The sequence below is a fragment of the Pituophis catenifer genome, unplaced genomic scaffold (assembly GCF_029215685.1).
Source record: "Pituophis catenifer annectens isolate HBS135680 unplaced genomic scaffold, rPitCat1.0.hap2 SCAF_3, whole genome shotgun sequence".
Taxonomy (NCBI): Eukaryota; Metazoa; Chordata; class Lepidosauria; order Squamata; family Colubridae; genus Pituophis; species Pituophis catenifer.
The window spans coordinates 107,036,645-107,060,573 of record NW_027256883.1 but is presented as its reverse complement, the minus strand read 5'-3'; the positions used below and the strand labels follow the sequence as shown (position 1 = coordinate 107,060,573).

The 23,929-nt window shown below is 37.8% G+C and overlaps 1 protein-coding gene across 3 annotated transcripts in view; it reads right to left on the bottom strand.

The window, feature by feature from the left end:
• Window positions 1–2,660: 2,660 nt before the first annotated feature.
• PBX1 (PBX homeobox 1) overlaps window positions 2,661–23,929 on the bottom strand; it is a 360,766-nt gene continuing 339,497 nt past the window's right edge. For 2 of the 3 annotated variants that reach the window (XM_070940889.1, XM_070940890.1), the window contains exons 8-9: window positions 23,055–23,144; window positions 2,661–6,370 (exon numbers count right to left, since the gene is read on the bottom strand). In XM_070940889.1, coding sequence (XP_070796990.1) covers window positions 6,278–6,370; window positions 23,055–23,144 — 183 coding nt within the window. In that variant the 3' untranslated portion in view covers window positions 2,661–6,277. The remainder of the gene's footprint in view (window positions 6,371–23,054; window positions 23,145–23,929) is intronic. The other variant, XM_070940891.1, reaches the window with a different exon arrangement.

Here is a 23,929-nt window from a genome sequence, read left to right as displayed (position 1 = left end):
CCCCAATTCCAATTAAACTCCAACTCCACTGGATGCACTACAGATGCAATTTATCTATCCTCCCCTTTTCTTTGAAAATAAAAAAATGGGAAGAAAGTCTCCAAAACTTCAGCAAAATGGGGGCAGTTAGAAACTGTTTTCCCCATAGATGAAAAAAATATCCTAAAATCCAAAACAAACCATCAAAACCAATACAAATATTGTTTTCAACATTGTATACAGAATGTAATTTTGCCCTACAATGTCTCATTGGAAGTAAGTACATGTTGTAACATTGTTGAATGAAGAATTAGAGACAGAACAGTTTTTGTTGGTTTGAAAAAGTGACATGCATTTTCCCCAGCAAAACCTCTGAACTCTGAAACTTTCCAGGAATCTTCCTCTTCTACTTTCATAGTCTGAAAAATGAGGCTATAGAAGAATGCATCTTTGGCTCAGCAAATCAGGAATCACATTACATGTGATGATGTCATATCACGAGGTAGCTAATCAGATTTAACCCATTATGGCATTGAGGACAAATAATGCTAATTATTTTGCTCTCATTCTGAACTGAGAGATAAGGGAGCATATCCTTGATGCTTATGATGCAATTAGTTACCCTAGCCCTTGGCCCTGATTATGGGGCACTCTTTAGTAATATTTACACAATTGTCTTAGCGTTCCAAAATCCACCAAACTGGAGTTGTGATGGCAAAGTGCTTTTTGAACAGCAAGGGCATTGAAATGTCATTTTTACTTTCATAATTGATTTAAGTTATTGCTTTGTTCCCCACTATAATTTCTTCATTAATGATTCTTTAACAAAGGTACTGATAATTGAGAGAAATGAGAGAAAATAGCAAGAGTTGTACTAGCAAACCAGGCTCAATTGTGGACCAAGGTTGTCCTTGAATTAAGATTGACGAGCATCTCCCAGAAAGTCATTTAGATAAGTATTTAAGAAGACAGGATGAAATAGTACATTTCATCTACTGTTTAATCTTAAAAATATAGTACCAATAAAGAGATCTGACTAGATAGTATTTTAAACATATGACTGCATTTATGACCATTCCCTCGGTTGGCAGGTGGTACAGCCTGTAAGTGATGATTTATGGCACAAGGGGACACCCTTTGCCTAGTGATTTCCAATATGCTTGCCCACCACTTTTGGTTCTCCTTTCTAAATACAGGCATGACTGGGGAGGAGCTGGCAGATCAGCAGCTTTGGTTAATACCCCAAGTGAGTCCTGGAACTTACTTTTGCACAGAAAACCAGGACATGGGGAAGGGAGGGAAATTACAAGCAATAGAGCAGAAAGCTGGTTCACATTATCTGGTGGTGGCAAGGAAGATCGGCTGTGGCAAAAAGAATTAGCACTTTCACTTCATAAATAACATCATTGTTGCACTGACCAGACAACTGTTGATGAGTACCTCTCCCCTCATCTGCCATCTTGGCAAGTAGCAAGCAATAACCCTACACCCTTCTGGCAACAGTAACCCTACACACCCTACTACTTATAATTTCCTGTGTAGCAATAGCAATAGCACTTAGACTTATCTACTGCCCATAGCATTTTACAGCACTCTCTGGACAAAGTTTACAAAGTCAACATATTGCCTCCAACAATCTGGGTCCTCATTTTACCAATCTCAGAAGGATGATAGACTAAGTCAACCTTGAGCTGGTCTGAATTGAACTCCTGGAAGTGGGCAGAATTAGCCTGCAATACTGTATTCTACTGTGCCACCACAGTAGGTCAAACAATCTTTGCTTAAAAGGGCACAAATATTGCATCTTGGCATGCATTGCTCATCACTTGATGGCAACCTGATGGGCAGTAGAAGCAATGCTCTACGTCCTCCTATTCCACAGAGAAAGTTGATGTGGACCTTCTCTAGCCTTCTCAAAACTATTCAGGAAAACCAAGCAGCCAGACAGCCCCAGGTGGGAGTCCTTAGAAAGTTTAGTTCACCATTACTGTCAAGCAAGCCAGGTGAGAATGGAAGTTAAATAAATTTCAGGAAGTTGAGTATTTCAAGTACCTTGCTCATCGCTCGAGGTCTTATTTTCAGCCTTCAGCCAGAGGCAATTTTCCACCTACCAAGTATGCTACATGAGATGTTGGTTATTCTGGTTGCAAATTCTAGGATCTCTAATCCCAACACATCTTATTGGCATCAAACCAATAAACAAGAGTGTTGATTTTATATAAACTAAGCACATTTAAGGGAAAATAATTTATCTTTTTTCTGTTTGCTAAAGAAGCTTTTCACATCACTTTAAAGGCAATAAAAATTTTAAGAATGGAATTGGAAAATATGTTTTCAAGGCCATAGTTTGACAAAAAGAGAGAGATAGAGAGATAGATCAAAGTAAAAGAGATGAATCTAGTATCCTGCATAAGTCTTGTTGAAAAAACTGAAGCTGCACAGCAAAAGCCCTTGCATAGCTTCCATTTGTTTCAGGGGAGGCTTATGCTGGAGAACCTACCAGTGGATTGGGCCTAAAATAAAAGCCCCTTTTAAAATTTATGCAGAAGATAATGAAAATGTCACTTCTGGCATTCAAAGTTAGTAAACAAAGTATTAAGTGTACCTATTATGCTCACTATTCCAACCATTGTTAAAAGTTTTACAAAATGAATTACTGTCACTTCTTTTAAAACATTGTGTAACAGGAAATGAATGTGCACAACTCTACACTTGTCTACCATTCTTGAACTAATTCACAAATGCATTAAAATGGAAACCAAAGAAGAGCAAATGTAGGTAACTTGGTGTTAAAAACTATACAGGTATGAAGCTCTTTTTGCCACAGGACAGGATGGGGACTGCCTGTCCTTCGATGCGTGCTATGAGGGTAACTTTTTATTTTTATAAACATTATTAAATTCAGACTGCTTTTTTGGTTTGTTTTTCCTTTATCTGAATATACAAGAACATTCATTATCAAATGTTCATTATCATCAATTACTACAAAGAACGAGACACAAATCGCAAGAAACAATGGAAAATGTTAATAAAGCTGAAAGAACTGAACATTTTAATTTTTTAAAAACTTTTTTAGGATTCTTTTTTTTTTTTTAAAGTTTCTGCACTTTTTTATTTTTTTTGTTTTTGGTATCGAAGTTGGGTTTTTCTGGGCAGAAAATAAAGAACCAAATCTATGAGAAGGTAGCTCACATTTAAGCAAAAATATCAGTATTACATAATTATAATAAAAATAGTAAATCTGGATATGCAAAGAATTACTACCAGTGTATGTACCATTAAGAAGTTCAGTACCATACCATGACAGACCATAATAGAAAGATATATTGTTACAGGCAGATAAATGCAGTTCCATCTCTTTTTTCCTTCCCAGACAATTGTAGTCTGCCATGCAAATTGCACAGTCCAGGTAATAGTTTGAAATGAAGCTAATAAATAACACTGCACAACACTGTCTATCTATAAATGGAAATTGAATAAAATCTGTTTTCCAGGAGACTATGTCATATTTTCATTTATCACAGCAATATAATGGTCTCTATGAAAGTTGCTGATAGATGCTTTAGATAAAAATCACACAATTAATGTAATTAATTGCAACTAACCTAATTACACTTAATTACATTAAACAAATATTCAAGTCCATGCACACTGGTCTTCATCAAGGATAACTCATCTTGGCTGCATGAATCCACATGATCACTAGATGGCAGCAGAGATACCAAAAAATGTCAATTCTTTGTTATGGTCTGGATTTGTGTGGCCAAGATCTGGTGCATCTAACATTTGGCAAAAGTATATTTCATCCAAACACTAGGCAATGCTATCTATTATTTTTCCCTCATGTACTAAAGTTAAGTATCACCTTTGATGTGGTCAACTGTATTTTGTATGTATTTCTTTGTCCATAAAACATCACCCACCAAAGCCATCTCTACTTACTTCTGCAATCTCCTTCCTCATTTCCATCTCATTACAAAGACTATGTAGATGCTATGCCTTTAACCTCTTAGCTAGTATTTGCTTTTTGTTTTTGCCTTTTTCTTTAAATTCATCCTAATTTAAAAGCCATGCTAGGCCTGTGGGAGGTGGCTGCATTTTGCCTTGAGTTGCTTCATGTCCCTTCTGGGACTCTTTCTAATGTGCTTAGTAACTGGAAGAGCTCCTTATGGCTATTGCATTTGCTAAGGAAATCCCAAAACCCAGATGAAATCATTCTGGCAGGTTCATTTGGAGGGTGGAAAGTGCTTTGAAAAGTGAGTCCTTTGCTCAAATCAACCATCACAATAAAATTATGAAATGTTTGCTTCTCCACTAAATCTAGTGCTTTTCTACAGTGCCTCCAATTTACTTGGATTTAATTCTGGGTATATGCAGGTTATCAAGAGCAGATGGACCAAGAGAGCTATGGATTTCTAATAAGAAGCATCAGGGTCTCGACATCCCCTCCAGACAAAATTGCTAATGTTGCTCACAGAATTATTTGTAATCTGTGTTAATTAATCGGGATTATTTATCAGTTTGAATTCACAATGACCCTAAATAGAAAACCCTTTTTCTATTGACAGGATGGAATAGTAACAATTGGAACCAAGAAAGCTTATAGTGTGATATAAATACATTGAAATATCAGCATCGCCCTGGACAGAGAATGTACCAGTGGCCACTATTCTTAAACATGGGTGCCTGATACTTTTACATGTTATCACTAAGCCCAGATCAGCTTAGGTTATTTAATGCCTTTCTATCCAGACCCCTCACGAAGGACACAGTCAATTGACTGGGATGTTCCCCTGAACATGCTTTGCTGAAAGGAGATCAGTCCTCAGGTTCAAGACTAGGAGGCAACCCAATTCATCTTATTCTGGAGAAATGTGTTGGAGCACAGGCAATTGTTTAAGGTCACCATGCAAATATGTATTTTCCAATATTCATTTCCAATAGTTGTTTATTTATCTTCTTCCCATTTTATCCCACCCATCAATTTTACTGTTTTTTCTAGAAGGAAGAGTTTTGTTTAGAAGTGAAGTGTCAATCTATTGTTTTTCACAATTAGGGCAACACCACAATTTTAGCAAGGCTGTATAATCAAATTATAATATGTAAAGCCATAAAGGTCCAAATGTTTACTAGTGCAAGTTATATATTCTAGCAGCTTGGAAGTAATTTCCCAGTGATTTCTTTCTCTGTGTAACAGATATTGGTAAATTAGGAGTGTAATGAAAGCTGTGGGTTTTTTGCAATTTCTGCAGCTTTATTGTGAACATAACCCCCTCCTTTTCTGAATACCTAAGGTTTATGATGCATTGAGGCACATAATGCTTGGATAAAGCTGAGAAATCAGAGGATGTAAGAATGAAGACCACAGTGCCATGCACAGGTCTTTATTGCTCTGTTCTTACATAGTTTTCATTTCAAATGGAAATGTGAAAGTCTTTTCTGCATCAATAAAATGTGATTTGTAGAACCCAAATTAGGAAAAGATAATTTACTTCCCAGATTTACTGTACTTTCGTCATGTTATACTAAGCAACTATGCATTTTCTTCATGAAGAACGATGCACACAGCCCTAATTACAGTTCCACTGAAAGTGTGGAATAACCAAACTGAGAAATGGCAAGGTTCATGTCTATGGTGGATAAGAGACATGAAGGGATGGTAAAGAGTAGCTTTGCTCCAAGTTTCCTATCTTGTAACCATGTGACATATTATGGCCATATCTTGCAGCACCTGGATTGCATTTATCCAACCTGTAACAGGGATTGTCCTGGAAGGCAACTCACCAAAGATTCAGGATCTTAAAGGAACAGATCATTGTCTCATATGAAGGAGGTATGGTGCCCAAAAGCCAAGGGAAGAGCTTAGATGCTCCTAAAAAGAGGTAGTGAGAACACCAGAGAAATGGGAGAAGGCGATCAGATATCTGGTAGACTGGAGGGATTGACACTGGGATAAAAATAACAACAACAACAACAACAGCAACAACATAATAAGTACAAATGCTTTCAGATTTTTTTTTCTTCTGATTATTTTGCTGTGAGAGGACAGGCAATGGTGATGGTGAAAGGAAAGGTGGCTTCTACCCAGAAAAGAAAGGGAAGAGAGTATAAAGAAGTGTCCAGACTGGCTGAAAAAGCATCCCCAAAGAGAGAAGAGAAGGAGACTCCTGTTGGGTGGGCCAGTCAGCTCTGAATCCAGCCTGATGGCATCAACAGGAGAAAAAAACTCTCCCCTCTCTGCCCCCACCTCTGCCTGGTACAGGGTGGGAGCAGCCGGGGATACTGGATTGCTGGGAGATCAGTTGGAGGTATCAGAATGAACGCTGCCAGGGCCTTCTGTGGGGGAAGTCACCGACGAAGGAGTCGTAGCATCTTGCCAACCTCCATTAGCCTAAGAGAGAGAAAGAAATCCATCAGTGGCCATCACAATGATGTGTTTCTCACTACAAGGTTTCATAGCAGCAGCAGCAGCAGCAGCAGCAGGGAGGACCTCTACTTCTACTCCCTTATTTGGGGCTGCTGCTCAGGACCACCAGGTCAATGCGGGTCTGCCACATTCATTTTTGGGTGACAGAAATCTAAAAGGTGTCTGTCTATTGTTATCACAGCATCAGCCTTTGGTACCGTATTACAGGCTGTTCTTTCATGTATCAGACATGGAATTAGCAAGCAATATAAGACATTAAGAAACTATGACTCTCAGTCACTCTTATTTATACATAAAGCAGCAGAGGTGTGCAGTACAGATTACAAATGACAGACTGAAGCACATTAGAATCACTATTATGGGGTTATAATGAAACTTACACAAGTTTCTTACACAAGTTTTATCATTATAAAACTTACACAACTTACACAATCATTGCATTAATGTTATTTTCACCACAGCTGCTGAATTCACAGTTTATATAACTCTGGATCACAGTTACTGAAGTATTTTGTTCTTTTGTAAAAAAAAAAAATCACCAGAAGATCCTTTCTTATGATTAATATAAAATTAAGGTAAGATAAGAGCTAGCAGTCTTGGTTTCAGCTATAATCCCCACCACTTCACACTGTAGGATATCATAAAAGATTCCAGCAGAGCTGTGATTTAAATTCATAGATTCTTCAGGATCCAAAAGTGGTAATGTCGCTAACTAGTTCCAACAAATTCAGAACTACAGAATCTTCTAACTCTTAAAAAACTCCACCAGGCATGGAAACGATCTTATCATGAAGCAGTTTCTGCTCTTTTTTGCGACATACTACATACATTAGATCTAGGATTGCCTTATTCTACTTGATAGCTCTCAGGTATTACAACAGTATTGTCATGTCTCAGTCAGAATCATGGGTGCCTGAAAGAAGGAAATAATAACATACAACGACATGACTTATGCACCTCATCAATTATTGTAATGAACTTATGCTAAGTTGCAGCTCTTTGCACAATACCATGAAGCACTATGAACTCATTTTTATGTTCATGAGGTTTCTAGGCTAAGCATATACAGCTCTTTCACTCTCTTTCATTCATACAACTTGTTTTCAAATACCCACCTCTAAAATGTTTGCCTACCTCCTTAAATTGTGGTATCCAAATTGTATACAGAATTTCAGGTCTCTCTGAGGGAAAACCACTTCATTATTACTTCCAATTACTTGGAAATGTTAAATACGAATGCATTATACATATATGTTTTTTGGATATATTGATAGGTGAGCTTTATCATTTGGGTTAGCATAAAATATTCAAAATGAATATAAATCCCAAAATACTTAATATTTTGTGTCAATTCTTATTAAAAAAAATAGTAAACATATTCAAACATTCATAAGACTCTTCTGTAGTTTTCTATGGGATATGTGTTTATTGTCCACCCACTGACAATATTTATAATGCTAATTTTTACTAACATCTTGATTTGGACTAACAGCATTTTCAGCATCACAAACACCTACTGTACAGTATTAGATATGGCCATTAAATCTTGAGAAAAAAGTACATTAATTAGTCTCAATTAATACTTGTTATCAATATGTCAATTTGTATGCAAAATTTAAAGACAGAACAAAGAATCAGAGGTTTTATTTTTTCTAAATAATGAAAATCTGTCTGAATGTCTTAATCAAAAGTTCCATTTTTAGATTTCAGCTTTTTCAACAAAAAACAAGATTTTGGATGCATTGGATCCCATTGCAATTGTATACCAAAGGAATGACTAAATACTTGTGCTGATAGAAGTGCAACTGAGAATAATGAACACTTCATTAAAACATTTTTGTGGCACCCTAAAATTATTATATTAGAAAAGGAAATGAAATAAAAAGAACTATTGTAAATTAGCAGATGTATAAAAAGGGGGAAGCCAGACCCCTATCCCCAAAAAATATTGAAAGGAACCAAAGGCAAAATACATCTTTCTGTCCTATTGCCAAGCAGATTACATGAAGTTATCAGGAGCCATGTTTTTTATAAGTTTAATGTCATCTGTAAATCTGTAAAAAATCCTTCTACATCTTAATTAACATTGTTTGTGAAAATGCAGAAAACTGCAAGGCTCAGGAGAAAATCCTATTTGAAATCTCCCTCTGCTTTGACAAGGAACCCCAACTGAACATTCTCAGAATCTGACAATAATGAAGCTGTGTATTATCATCTGTTCCACATTTAATGAGAATACAGTTCAAAATATCACATGGAATATAATCAAGAACTTTGTTATTGTCAAAGTATTTCACTCTCATTCGAATGTCCAATATCCAGTTCAAAAGCAGAATCAAGGTTAGTCTGGGTAAAAACTACAATATACGTAATACCTCCAGGTTAGATTCTACTGACATAAATGACCTGGATATGGGGATAGAAGGGTATTCATCAAATTTGCAGATGACACCAAGCTGGGGGGAATTGCTAACACTTTGGAAGATAGACTCAAGATTCAGAAGGATCTTGATAGACTTGAGCATTGGGCCCAAGATGAAAGTGGTTAGAAAAGTAAGGTCCTGCACTTAGGCATGAAAAACCAAATGCATAGGTATAGAATAGGCAGTACTTGGCCATCAGTAGCAACTCTGCAAGGGATCTAAGTGTCCATGCTTAATACAGCTTTAAGCATGAGCCAGCAGTGTGTAGTAGCTGCCAAAAAATCAACAGAGGGATAGCATCAAGATCATGAGAAGTGATAGTACTGCTTTATACTGCACTGGTGAGGCCACACTTGGAATTCTGCATCCAGTTCTGGTCACTATGATACAAAAAAAAGATGCTAAGGCCCCAGAAAGAGTACAGAGGAGATCAACTAAAATTACAAGGGGTCTGGAGTCTAAACCCTACAATAAACAGCTAAGAGAACTAGATTTGTTTAGCCTAATGAAGGCAAGGCTTGGGATGACATGACAGCTCGTTTTCAATACTTGAAGGAGAGAGGAAGTCAATTTGTTCTCCAAAACACCTGAGGAAAGGACAAGCAGCAATGGGTGGAAGCTTGTCAAAGGGAGATCCAACCTGGAAATAAGGAAGAATTTCCTGACTGAAAACAATTAATTAATGGAAAAGCTTGCCTCCTGGAACTGGAGGTTTTCAAGAAGAGATTGGACAACAATTTGTCCAGAATGGTATAAAGACTTCTGCCTTTGTCAGTGGGTTGGACTAAAAGACCTACAAGGTTTCTTCCAGCCCTGTGATTCTATGACACCGCATTATTATAAAGATGCTTACTATTTTGCAAACTGTAGGAGATGACCAGCCTGAATCTGAGAGTGGGCTCAAGTGCATCATCAATTTGGAGTCCTTTCATGCCCACAAGAGATCTACGTCCAGCCATCCTTGAATTCTGTTGATTTTTATCTACCCTCAATTTGCTTTGACTATTTGTAGTTCAGATTCTTGTAGACTGGTATAGCATGGAATAAACTTATACTCATTTGAACCAGGGGTGGGTTCTAAAATTTTTTACTACCGGTTCTGTGGGCATGGCTTATTTTGTGGGCGTGGCTTGGAGGTCATGTGACTGAGTGGGCGTGGCTAGCTGGTCATGTGACCGGGTGGCCATGGCTACGTGTATAGGGACTACTCAGAGGGCTGAAAAAAGTCATTTCTGACAGGTCCTCGCACTTTTGACTGGTCCTCACACTTATGACCATCCTCACATTTATGCCCATGCAGCATTCTTAACAATCATGTCACTCATTTCACAACTGCTTCTCTTCACCATGGTGATAAGATAGGGCAAAAAACGTAAAATGTGAGGACAGTCGTAAGTTCGAGGACTGGTCAAAAGTGCGAGGACCAGTCAAAAATAACTTTTTCAGCCCTCTGAGTAGTACATATGCACAAAAGGACTACCCAGAGGGCTGAAAAAAGTTATTTCTGACAGGTCCTCACACTTTTGACCGGTCTTCACACTTATGACTGGTCATTATTTATGCCCATTGTAGCATTCTTAACAACCGTGTCACTCATTTCACAACTGCTTCTCTTCACCATGGTGACAGGATAGGGCAAAAACGTAAAATGTGAGGACAGTCATAAGTTCGAGGACTGGTCAAAAGTGCGAGGACCAGTCAAAATAACTTTTTCAGCCCTCTGAGCAGTGCATATGCACAAAAGGACTACCCAGAGGACTGAAAAAAGTGATTTCTGACAGGTCCTCACACTTTTGACCGGTCTTCACACTTATGACTGGTCATTATTTATGCCCATTGTAGCATTCTTAACAACCATGTCACTCATTTCACAACTGCTTCTCTTCACCATGGTGACAAGATAGGGCGAAAAACGTAAAATGTGAGGACAGTCGTAAGTTCAAGGACTGGTCAAAAGTGCGAGGACCAGTCAAAAATAACTTTTCCAGCCCTCTGAGTAGTCCATATGCATAAAAGGATACAGCAATAGAGAGGGATGAAGGAAGGGAAGGGAAATTAGAGTAGGAGTGAGGGTAAGAGAGGGAGGAAGAGAGGAGGAGAAGGAGAAAGGAAGAGGAAGTAGGGAGGAGAAGAAGAGGGGGGGAAGAGAAAGTAAGAAGGAAAGAAAAGAGAGAGATGGTAGGTTTGAGGAGAAAGATTGCTGTACAATAAAAAAGATGAAAGGGAAGAAAGCCAACCCCAAACAAATATAAAGATATTAAGATAAAGAATGAATTGTTAAACTTTAAAAAATAAAAGAGAACAAATATGAATAAATAGCAATAATTAGAAACACACGTACAAACATACAATGTATTTTCTTTGAACAAAGTATTTGGCCGGTTCACAAATTTAAACAGTGTTTAGTCATTTCAATTAAATTTACAATTTCTATATTTCCTTTTTGCCATATTTATTCCTCATCTATTTTTTTAAAAAACCAATATTACCCTTCATCCTTATCTCTAATCTTAATCAAATTCAATTTTTCCCTTCTATTCTATATTATACCCTTTCCCATTGTCATCTATTTTTATATCCATCCTCACATTGGTTAATTATGTAATATTACAGTTGTTTAATACAAATCCAACTTTAATATAAATCAATTAGTTATATAACTATCTTTTTTGTATATCAATCAATATGAATATGAATATTCCAATTATTTCCATGCAATCCAATTTCTTACAAATCAATTAATTATATTTACCAATAATAATAAACCAAATAATTTCCCCCATATATTCCTCCAAACCACAATTTAACCATTTCTGCTTTCAACACAATATGCAATTAATAGTATCTCAATTATTACAATTCCCTAGTTAAATAGAGCTTTTTTTGTGTGTGTGTTTTAAAATCTTGAACTCTCCTCTTTTGCCCTAAATTTCCCATTGTTTACAGTTTTCCACCTACCTTTTTTGGTGAGGAAAAAGAAAAAGAAATCTCTCTCTGCCTCATTTTGTCATGTTGCAGCAAAGACCCTTTCGTTTTTTCAGTATAGCTAGGGAAAAAAAAAATCTGCTCTTTGCAGCTAGCAACAGAGCCCTGTGCAAAACAGCTGAGAGCAAATCAGCTGAGAGTCGGGAGGCCGATCTAATCAACTTGTGCTAATTAACCTATGCTGAAGCTGAAAGGGGCTGTTTTTTCTATTTTTGCAGGCACCGGTCTACTCATTTGTTTTCTTTTAACACTGATTAGCTGTAGGGCGGCCTTTTGAAGCCCGGCAGCAAGAGTTTAAACAGTTTTTTTCCCTCTAGCCATCAGCTGGGACTCAGGAGACAGCAATAGATTGGGGGTGGGCGGGGTAAGCGACCGGCGACTGGGCCGGGAACCGGGGGCGTGGCCAGCCAATCTTATTACCGGTTCTCCGAACTATTAAATTTTTTTTACTACCGGTTCTTGTGAACTGGTGCGAACCGGGAGCAACCCACCACTGATTTGAACAACCCTGGTTCCTTGTTTCCTTGTATTGTGCTTTACACAATACTAATCTTTTCTCTGGTATTCAGATCTGGCTCTCCAGCCTGAATTTCTTGAAATCTTTCATTCTGAAGCACATGTAGCTACTTTCATTCCTGTGAATGTTATTCATTTTCAAGATTTCTTTAAGATGAAAGATAAAGATTCTGAAATTTCATCAGCAAGGTACCCTGGGTGTAATGTCTAGCAACTCTTTTATAGGAACTCAAATTTATCTTGAACTTCTTTTCCTATTAATATACTGTATTTAGCCACTGAATCCTATTAAGAATTTCTCTGAATTTATTAAATTCAGTTTTTTAATCTAAATACCTAATCAGCTATTTTTGTAATTAGGTTTTCAGAAACTTAAAATCTTTGTTGTCAAAGTAAAGTAAATGTTGTTTCTTACATTAGTAACAAACTTTAGTTGAGTTCTGATATAATGACAGGTATTTCATATGGTCAATCCACGTGCAGAATTTAATTCTGCTTGTAAAATTCCAATTCTGTGTGGAAATGCAATAAAATCTATAGCATCAGTGTTGAAGTTTAAAATAATACAGTAATCACATTTTAAGTTGAACAGTTAGAGGTAGTCCTTGACCTGCAACTGGTTGTTTAATGACTGCAGTCACGACAGTCACAGAATGGGTGCTTTATGGCCTATAAAGCATTTCTAGTTGTTGTAAAATGTTGTGCTGCCTTTGTCCTGGACACTTGGCAGCATTTCAGGTGCTTGGCCGGTTGCCAAGTGCCCTGCAATTATGTGTTCTCTGCTGGTGTCCAGGCAGCCAGCAGGAAAATTTGTAAAATGAAGGGATGGAGAATATCTACCACTTTCATTAGCATCCTTGTCCTTTCTGGAGGAGCTCTGAAATGCTGACACTCAGAGAACTTAGCATTTTCTCCTCCACAATCCATCTATTTTGCTAGCGTCTTTCTCTCCGGAAGTGAAAACACTAAAGGCCCTGAGTCTTAGAACCTTTCAGAATGCCAGCTTTGCTAGCACTTTCATCTCTGGAGGAGAAAACCCTAGCAATACCAACATTTTCAAGATGGTTTGGAAGGCCCCCTTCTCCAAATTGCATGATGGAAGCAGACTTCTGAACCATCATGAGAATGTGGCTGATGTGTAGGATGCAGTGAGATGCAGTGAGATGACAGAAAGATAAGTGGACCCAGGCATGGTGGGGAGAGGTTCCATGTGCTGGAGGCTGCTGGCTTCCCATAGCCTCTCCCACCCATGGCAACCCTGTGCAGTTGCTTAATAACCAGCACGGTCCCTTAAGAACTGCAATGAGGAGAGCTTGGATGACCACAATGATTTATGACTAAAATTCCAGGGTGAATTATAGTTATAAATCTAGGACTACCTATAGTTAGTTGGAATCAGTTAGCCAGAGAGATGGGGTTTTTCCTTTTTCTGGAAGTATTCAAGTGAAAGCTAGACAGTTATCTGTCTGGGATGCTCTAATCTGAAGCCTGAATGTGATATGGGGTTGCATTCAATGGCCTAAATGGCTACACCCAACATTATGCTTCTATAACATAACAAAGATGAAATACTCCAAAATAAACTTATATTTCAGGCAGTTGTCAAAGTCGGCTAATGACTACAGCAATCAATTCAGCTCCTACTCCAAAATATTTTTTTGTAACTAAAGTATTTTGTATCTCTGTCCTTAAATGGTTACATAATTTTAAGAGTTTACTTATTTATTAACTGGACTCATAGTTAGTTGGTTCATTATATGTAAACACAAGTGCAGTTTCCAGAGTCCCAATCTAGCAATGTAAATATGAGCTTTCCAGAAACAGTACTTCAGGTGCACTGAGTGATTAACATGCATTCCTTATCACATTATGTGGTAAGATATAATAAATAAGCAGCTCTGCAGCATTTCATTAATTCAAAGACATAATTACATTAAGAAAAAAGACTGCACAGATTAGATTTATGTTTTTCAGGTCTTGCAGTTTAGATTTCAAAGTCAGTTATGCATATTTTTACTGTACTTGCTGTGTGTAATGTTGGGGTTATATGCTTTACATGGAAATGTAGAACTTAAAATAACATTGATGCTAGTCCCAGTTAATTATTCATATGCTGCTTTGTTCACATTTAAAGTGAAGAATAGCATAGAGCTGAAACAGAGATATTTTGGTATCTAGCAGTCTCACTCTTCTTTCCTATTCTTTGTTGAATCACCAAGAGCTGCAGGAGCTGTAATGGTGATACACTTAGATCTTAGGAAGGTACAAGTTGCAAGTTTTAGAGTGAGTAATTTGGGGGATTTGGGGGGAAGGAGTTTGGAGGAACTTAAAATAGTATATTAAATGTGTTCACCTGATCATAAGCTTAATGCATTTTTTAAAAAATACAGCAAGTCCCCAGGTTAAGATTGGCTCTGTTTAAGGATGACCCATGGTGAGGAACAGAGGCTACTGCAGCAAAATTTGAGTTAATTTTACAGTGATTCAAGTTAAATACACAATGGCTCAAGGCCATTACACAATACTACTTATACCATATTATCAATAATGCTGTTCTGGCTTACATACAAATTTGACTTAAGGACAGACTTTAGGAATGAAACTCATTTTAAACTGGGGACTACCTGTACTACAAGTTACATTTCTGATGCATGATGGTTTGCTGAACTGGGATCTGCAAAAACTGGGTGATGACCCACAAACAGCTTATTCTTGCTATAGATTCAATTTTACTGAAAGGGGATGTGCTCATGTGGGCCAGTAACATCTCCCCGCAACCTTCTCCTGCATCACCCCTTCAGCCCTTTTCCTCTTAACCCAGTTCGCTTCCTTTTCAGAGCTAGCTGATGAACAAATCTGCAATGCACCTTTTGATCTCTCTATATAAACACTATCATTCTCCCTTGATACATAAATAAGGATGCCACATGTTTAAATATAGTTGTCTTTATTATACCAAGTTTAGCGCTGAAGGCCAAATAACATGTGATATAAATTACAGATTAAACAATCATAGTTAACCTTGCTGATATTATTTTGGAGAAATAATCTAGAACATGATCTCATTTTGATTCAAGACATAATCCTAGATTACTGAAGATGGCTCTTATTTAACCTCAAAGATGTTCTTTGTGGTAAATATCTTTTCAGAATGTAAAAAACAGCAAGAAAGGAACAATTTTAAACTCAACAGAAATGTCAGATACAACCCAGAGCAAGTAAAATTCTATATTAGAGCTGCTTTTCTCCAAAATACACCAAGTTCATTCTTCTTTAAAGGCATGACTAATATTTAATTTAATCTTAAATCATTATAAATTGCATATTACACATACTCTAGAGTACTTCTATTATCTCATACCAATATTTTTCAACTAAGTGTTCACCTAATAAATTGCAAATCATTAACTATTGAATGCTTGAGTGCTAAATCCCAAAGGAGAAAAAAAGGAAAGAAATATTGTCTTTCATTCCAAGAGTTCCACAGCAGCACCTTTTAAAGTCTGTTCTTGAAAGCTGAAATGTGCTGTATACAGTACAAATAATTTTTGATGTTTAATTGCAATCCCTGAAAATATAAAAAATTGTGATCAAATGCCTCCAGCACCAACTCCATGCTAAATAAAGCACCTATTTTCAAGGATCATCTGATCAGCTCAGCCTGCTGTCGTGTGGCTGAAAATTAGCATGGGCAAAAACAAATAAATAAATGAAAGGCCATATACCAGTGCCAGGCTGTCTTAACAAATAAATCTCAAGGATTATCAATATTTTGACCAACTGAAGTACATCAAGAAGGGACAGATACTAACCTTTGCTGAGAATGATCAAGTTCTATACACTGAAATGCTTGTTCACATTCTGATGAAAAGGACAAGGGTTCCTGCCAATGAATAGCTAATCTATGATCTCTTTTGTGCTCCCACCTGTGATGGAATTCTCCTCACATAATCACATTGCTCTATGCATTTGATAAAAACCAGATATAAAATCCGGTTTGAAGTTGTTTTCCCTACTTGTAATATTTGTCATATCTAAGTGTTTCCAGAACTACAAAGCCCTGCTCTGCTCTCAGTCTTCAGGAGTGCATCTTTTTAATAGAAGATTGAGGCAATTACTCCCAAAAGGTTGACTAAAGTTTGACTAACCCATTTGCCTGGATGGCTGGTGTTTCTGGATATTGTGGCTTACAGATTTTCCAAGCCTAAGAAGAATCACACTCATTTCCCACACAGAGACAGATACCAGCAAACCATATTGCTGGGACTGCACATCTGCCCAGCTTGCTCTGCTCCCACATTATTTATAGGAAGGCAGGCAGCTCATTGTTTACCATCTCCTGGAAGATGCAGCCAGCTCATGCTCTTCCACATTCTGACCATTGCAAGAGGCAGAAGCAATTACTGAAGATTATCAGCCCAACAATGACAAGCTGCATAAAGAGAGACACTGAGCCAACGCTGCTGCCCGGAGACTGGCATATTCAAGTACACTCAGGACATTAATAGCAATTTACGTGCCATCACTGAGGGAACACCACAATGGCCCTGTTGGCAGCCTCTTATTTTGAAGCCTGTTATTTGTGGGAGTTACAAGCTATAATCACAACAGAAACTTTCAAAACCCTTATCTTCAATGACACACCAAATCTATTTCAGAACTGTAATTGCTATGTCACTGGAGAGTTTGCTGCTTAATGCACTCAAATGACATTTAGTGTTTGCAGGGTCATTATAAGAATCAGAAAATGTGGAGAAGAAAAGAGGGGGGAGCGAAGAGTCTTTTATTGTGCACTGAAATTATTTTTAGAAAGGGCTTTATTGCAGTTGCCCAATTAAACAGGAGGGATAGATATAATCTTTGTACAACATAGACATTCTTATTATTTAAGGGTTTACCCCCATCCCAGGGTTTCTGAAGAGATGCTCTAAGAATCAAGAACATACCTTTCCACATTGCTGGACTTGCCCCCAATGCCTTTGAAGGGCACAGAAGCTTTAGGGAATAAGTGAACTCAGTATATATATTCAATTTTTACTTTGGGGAGAAAACTTTGGCACTTTCCCACCAGGCACCAGCCCTACCACCCTATGAGAAGGTACAGCACCTCCATTTAACAGCGATTTAATTATTACATTGTTTGCTATTGTTTTCGTCCTCATTCCCCATGCAGTTTCAGAGCTGACATAACATTGTTCTTTCAAGGGCAATTTTATTATGGATTTCTTAGAGGTGTTGTTCAGGGACTAATTCTGAATAACTTCAAGCATTGCTGGATCCTCTCCAGAAGCTCTTTCCTTACAATAGAAAAGTTATGGAGGATAAATCTAGAATTCATATGGAGTCTGCCACATGCTGTGGAACATGGATAATAGCAAGTAGACTTTATATACTACTACACAGTGCTTTACAGCACTCTCTGAGTGGTTTACAATATCAGCATATTGCCTCCAACAATCTGGATCCCCATTTTACTGACCTTGGAAGGGATGGAAAGCTAAGTCAACTTTGAGCTGGTCAGGACTGAACTCTTTGCAGTGGACAGAGTTAGCCTGCAATACTGCATTCTAACCACTGCACCACCACGGTTCCAACATAAGTTCCTACATAAATCTGTGTCATACCAAGATGAGAGAAATCTTCATTCCTAGGAACATGCTTTCTCTTCCAGGCCTCTCCCACTCTAAATTTTGCACAAAAAGGATTAGTACAATTGTGCATCAATTCCTATCATCAAATTACACATAGGGGAGAGAGAGAGAAAGAGAGCACACACACCAAGAGCCATTTTTAAAAGAATGTGCTCAAAGCCCTCTGCACCAATTTCAGTCACAGTTAGAAGACCTGAACCCATCAATCCTAGTTCTAGCTCATCTTCAAATTTTATCCAGTTCTACTAAAAAAAGAAAAAAAAAAAAAAAAGAAAAGCAAACAGAAAATCCTTAAAGTAATTCATCTTTTCTCAGGGTAGATTATGGAACAAATAAAGCCCCATTTTCATAAATGCTACTCCATGTCGTAAGTTGAATATCCTAATATTTCTTAGGTCTGAACAGTATATTAGAAAATGTACTACTTATTAAAACTGTAATGACCAAGACTTATTTTGCGTCATCAGAGAAAAACCAGAACCACCCTTTCCCCTTAGAAATATATAGGCATGTTCCTGTGAACACCTATTTACTGATTAGTGATCCCAGCATGTGACATTCTGCAAGCACACAAATTACTATATATAAACAGTATAAATCCTAGTCCTCAATCTCTGATTCTAGCTTGTACATATCTATTGTCTAGTAGAATAATAAAAAAAAGCAGTTGGATGAAAGTTAAAAAATAATAAAATGCTCTAAATTTCTGTTAATTACTTTTTGTGAAGCCAGGCATTAAATCTCTTCCATCATTGGATCATTTATGCACAAAAAGTCCAATTCTAATAACTTATATAGGATTTCTTAATCAGATCGGGCAATCTATCTGCCCAATTTGCATAAAGAATATGTTCCAAATCTACACCTGCCTGCTGCATTTGTGCAACTTATTAGGAAACAAGAAGATCTTTTCTGTTAATGTAAGCCAGTCTAGTATATTAGGCAAAAGTAGAACACCAAGTCTTTGTATCTTGCAAAGTCCAATTTAGATAAGTAGCCATTCATGCCTGCAGATTCCTGACCTTCCGTTTGCATAAAGCAAATACATTTTTTCCCAAGTAATGTTTAGTTTGATCCTAATTCCAGATCCAGTTCTGGGGACGCAAAGGAATCTGATTAAGGTATTTGCTGCAAAATATGAAATGGAAAAACTGTCTTTGAATTATGTGGCTAAAATGAGACTAGCAAACTAAAACTATCAGCAACAAAACTGAAGGTGAGACTAAGGAATTTAAAGAGCCAACAGTCATTGGCTTACTGTCATTGTAGACTGAAGTGAGAATTGCCCCAAAGGTTTGCTCATCAAAGATGACACTGGAACAAGTTTCCCAACATTAAATCTAATAGTTGACTACATTAGTAAAATAATTTATTGAAATGGTGTTTCCAATTAATAAGGCAGTAGTAAAAATATTACAATGTACTTACTTTACAAAAAAATAGAAATTAAATTAATCAGCTTCTTAAGGGAGCATTCCAGAGGTGGGTTTCTACTGGTTAGCCCCAGTTCGGGCGAACTGGTAGAAGCGGCGGCGGGAGGCTCTGCCCACCTGCCTGGATGTCATCATGGATGCTCTGCGCATGCGCAGGTTTTGTGCATGTGCAAAAACGCCACGAGCGAGCAAAGCGAGTGCGCATGCACGCTCACAATTTTGAACCAGTAGTGAAGATAAGTGGAACCCACTACTGGAGCATTCCCCTTTTCTCATTCACAGATAGAAGATAATGCCTCTTTTAAGATGGGGTACGCTGTCATAATTTCTGACTGTCACTGAATCTGAGGACTACCTGTATTCAAATTGATGGCAGAGACTCAATTTGCTATTCTGATAGCAAATTCCATTATTTACCTGTATAAGTATTTTTTAAAATCTGTTTTAAATGTTTCATCAGTCAGTTTTGCTATTTTTGGTACTGTACATAGAAATAAAAAAATATTTTTCTACTTGTTTAGGACCATGTATAATACAATATACATCTACCTATGCTTTTCATTCCATTTCCCTTTTCATATTTGGTTATTTTACAAGTAATTCTCTTGTGTACATGATACCCAGTGCTTTGTGTAATGTGTGGGTGGTTGATACTCCCTGCTTCTTCAAGTCATGTTGCCTGTCTGTCTGTTAGTCCTCTCTCTCTCTCTCTCTCTCTCTCTCTCTCTCTCTCTCTCTCTCTCTCTCTCTCCCTCCCTCCCTCCCTCCCTCTCTCTCCCCCCCCCCCCATCCACTAACTGTGTCTTGGGGATCAATTTTTTTTGGGGGGAGAGCATTTATTTGTAGAGAAGTATCATATTTTATCATGATCCATCACTGATTCATTTACTCTTCAGCATTAAAGAGCTGGAATGGAAATGAATTCAACTAACACAGAGGTTAATATAGAATGATTGGCTCTTTCATGTGGCATTTTCAAGCCTAGTTTTCGCAATGGGTTTATATAAGCAGACATAATTGTCTGCATATGTTCAGTTGCATTTGCTTCAGATTACTTTGCTGTTCTGCCTGGTGATATCAGACATGGTGCTAATATGAGAGGCATAGGATACATGTGCTGTATAATTCAGATGCAGACAGTTTGGTATTGAAAAATAATTCAAATAGCACAATAGTTCAATCTGAGAATGATTGCTCTTTCTGCTCTTCCATTTTACCAACCTGTATTCTCCCCAATTCTTAATTAGTCCATCCATCCATCCATCCATCCATCCATCCATCCATCCATCCATATTGATGAAATATTGCAATATATAACCATTAGAGGACATTCACTACATCACAGGATTTTGGGGTGATAGGGATCAAAGTGAGATGCCCATGAAGCCATATTCTGTCTGATTCAAAAGGATGCCCCTATTTGGCATTTTTTAAATCCTGAGAACTTTGAAAATACTCTAAGGGCTGCCATGAGATTTGCAAAGCATAAAATGGCTGCCATAATAGACGTAACTAATTCCAAAATATCATTTATCAGAAAACATATTGGTAAGAGCTCCCCATCATCTCCTCTAACTTGCTCATTAAGGTTATCATCTAGCCTGCCTTTCTCAAGATACATTGCAGTTTACAAAGTCTGTATTTTGCTGGGGAGATGGGATATTTTTTTTTTTAAAGTATAGGGTTGCAATCACTTTTTCTATTTTAAAAATGCCTACTGGGCCTATGTGGGGCCCATAGCATTTCTGAAAATAAAGATAATACTGAGGGCAGACTGTCTGTTCTGCAGCATGCTGTCTTCTCATTTTTTTAATTAATGAAATTGAAGTCTCTTCTTCCCCACCTTACCTCTTCCCACTAGGCCACCTGAAGTACTTTTACTCCATCCATCTAACTTCTGGTATCAGAATAAGGCTAGGAGAAAAGTGCCTGCAGGGACAGAGGTATAGGCTGATTTGACAGATTGAAGGCTATGCCAGGCATGTTTACATGTCTGCCTCACTCACATAAAGTGAGAGGGAAAATCTAATTTTAACATTATAAAAGTCCCTGGTTGAAGGGAGTATCTTCCTCACTTTAGGTATTTTTCTTCAGGCTTAATCTTATCTGCCAGAATAAACCAATCTGGAATGAAAGTGCTTGGCAAAGAAACAAGTGAGAAGGGGGCCTCATTAAATCTCCCTCCTCCCATTTTATATGTGAATAAGGCTGCTGTGCGGGCTATGTGACTGTCCTATTTGTGTAAAACTTCCCCATGAAACTTCAGTGTGTAGACTCAACTATGTTATAATGCTATCTTCAGCAATACCCCACCACCAAAGCAAAGCCAAACATCCTCATGACTGAACAGTTGTTTGGAAACCTGCACAGGTGCACCTCTAAACCTGAGTATTTAAATACCTGGATTTTTCTGCTTACAATTCTGTAGAGGTGAAAACAAATGAAGAACACAATGAAAGATATGTAGTCTTGGCAAGCAGTTGTCATGGATTGCCTCACATAATATCTTACCTCTGATGCTTTTGTTTGAAATTGATAAAAGCTCATACAGAATGCCCACCTTCAGTGATGGTATGCTGTATAGTCCCATTGACAAAAGACTTGTTTAGCTTAGCAAAGGTTTGAGCATTAAAGGCAACAGAATTCCTGAATTTTCTGGAGAAGATGGTTAGGAAACCTGTAAACCTATTGCCTCCCCCCAAAGCTGGCATTTTCATTGACCAAGGCATGCATGAAAACAAAGAAACAAAGCACATTTTATCCTTCTACTAGTTTCAGGTCACCCCTTGAGTAGAGCTCCCTCTTTGACCTTTAAAATTGGTAGAAAGATGTCCCAACATTGTGTGTGGCAGCCTCCTTTTCCAGGCTGCCTTCTTGTCCCAGCTTTCTGTCATCACTATTGAGATGGTAGATGATTGATCTGAGAAATGAAGTTGGATTGCTGTCCCAAATCTACATTCGGTTCTCCTTGTGACTGTCTGATCAATTTCACTCCATAAGACACAGCTTGTCGCTATGAATTTTCATGCTAGTCACAAGCAGACAGCACAACTCAGAACAAGTAGAAGATGTCTCCATTCCACTCCAGCTTTCTTTTTCTTTCCTTAGTTTTTGCATTATAACAATAATTATTGTTATGATTATCAGCCTGCTTATTAATCGGGTAGTCATCTGTTTTGTTCTTTGACAGTGATTGGAGTGGGAGAGAGAGCTATCCTATTTTTTGATGGCATGTTCAGTTGAATTGGGCCTCAGCCTTTAGCCATCTTGTTGGAGACGTCTGGGTCCTGTTTTGTGGTGATATACCCTATTGCCATTGTACTAGGTGTCACCTGTTAAGTAACCCCTCTCAGAAGAACACAAGTGGCCGCAGGTGCCATGTGAATGCTGATTCAGTTTGACAGCTGTAGACGCCAGCTGCCTGTACATGGCCTGCCCACTTGCCACTTTTTTGCAGCTAGAATTCTGCCATTGGCAGGACCGATACAAAAGCAATAAACTAGGTGACCGTAAAGCTAAGATAAGTCCTACTAAGTGGCATTTTGAGCCCTATGGCTTTGAAATAATTGGGAGCAAGAGAACAAAAAGAAAAAGAAGGAGTAGAAGGAGAAACAGAAAAAAGGAAGCCTATTTTTCTTACACTGATGCCCTGTGGACTATACATCTGACTTGCTGTGAGCCCGTCACTGTATCCTCCTGTCTGGCTGATAACATGGCGAAGGGTATCCACCTAAACAGACCAACAACAAAGAAAGAATTAGGAACATGTATATTAGAGAAGAAAGATTTCTTTGGAGGTCATTATAATATGAGTATTGGTTCACAGATTTCCCTATGTTCTCTTAAAGAGAAAAAAGTGAAGCTGCCTTCCACCCATATCCCCATCTATTGTGTATAGACTACACAGTCTATTATGCTGGATTTTAAAATGATAAAGAAAAAAAATATACAAAAGGAGCAGGAAGTTGTTGGAATTTCTTTGGCAGCCTTACTAATTATGCGGAGGGAAGAAACTTTTTCCTAATCTGTTAAATCTATTATTTATTCATCAATCACATAACCCAAGATTTCTCAATGCCACCTGCAACTGAAGGTATAAGTGAACCTATGTGAGTTTCAATGTTATGTGAGTCCCTCTGCATCTCAGGCTCATCCATTCCTCTTATTTGTTATTGCTGTAGGCACTTTGCACATTCAGTCTAACAGTACAATCTGCACTGATTTTAACGGCACTGTCAAAAGATGGACATTTTTGGATAGTTGGCAATATTATTAAGAACCCCAGTGAGATGTGATAGGGAATTCCAAATGAGATGAGGCACAGATAGAATGAGATTCCAGAAAAAAAATGTGAATACTCATGAGGCTATAATGGCAATACCTGTTCTGTTCTAACTACTGCCTCAATAGTAAATCATTTGTTTCTGACTAAATTTTTTAACCCTCTTGCTTATCAAACTGGTTTATAAGAAAGGATGGCAGGATTTGGTATGATATTGAAATAGGACTAAGGTC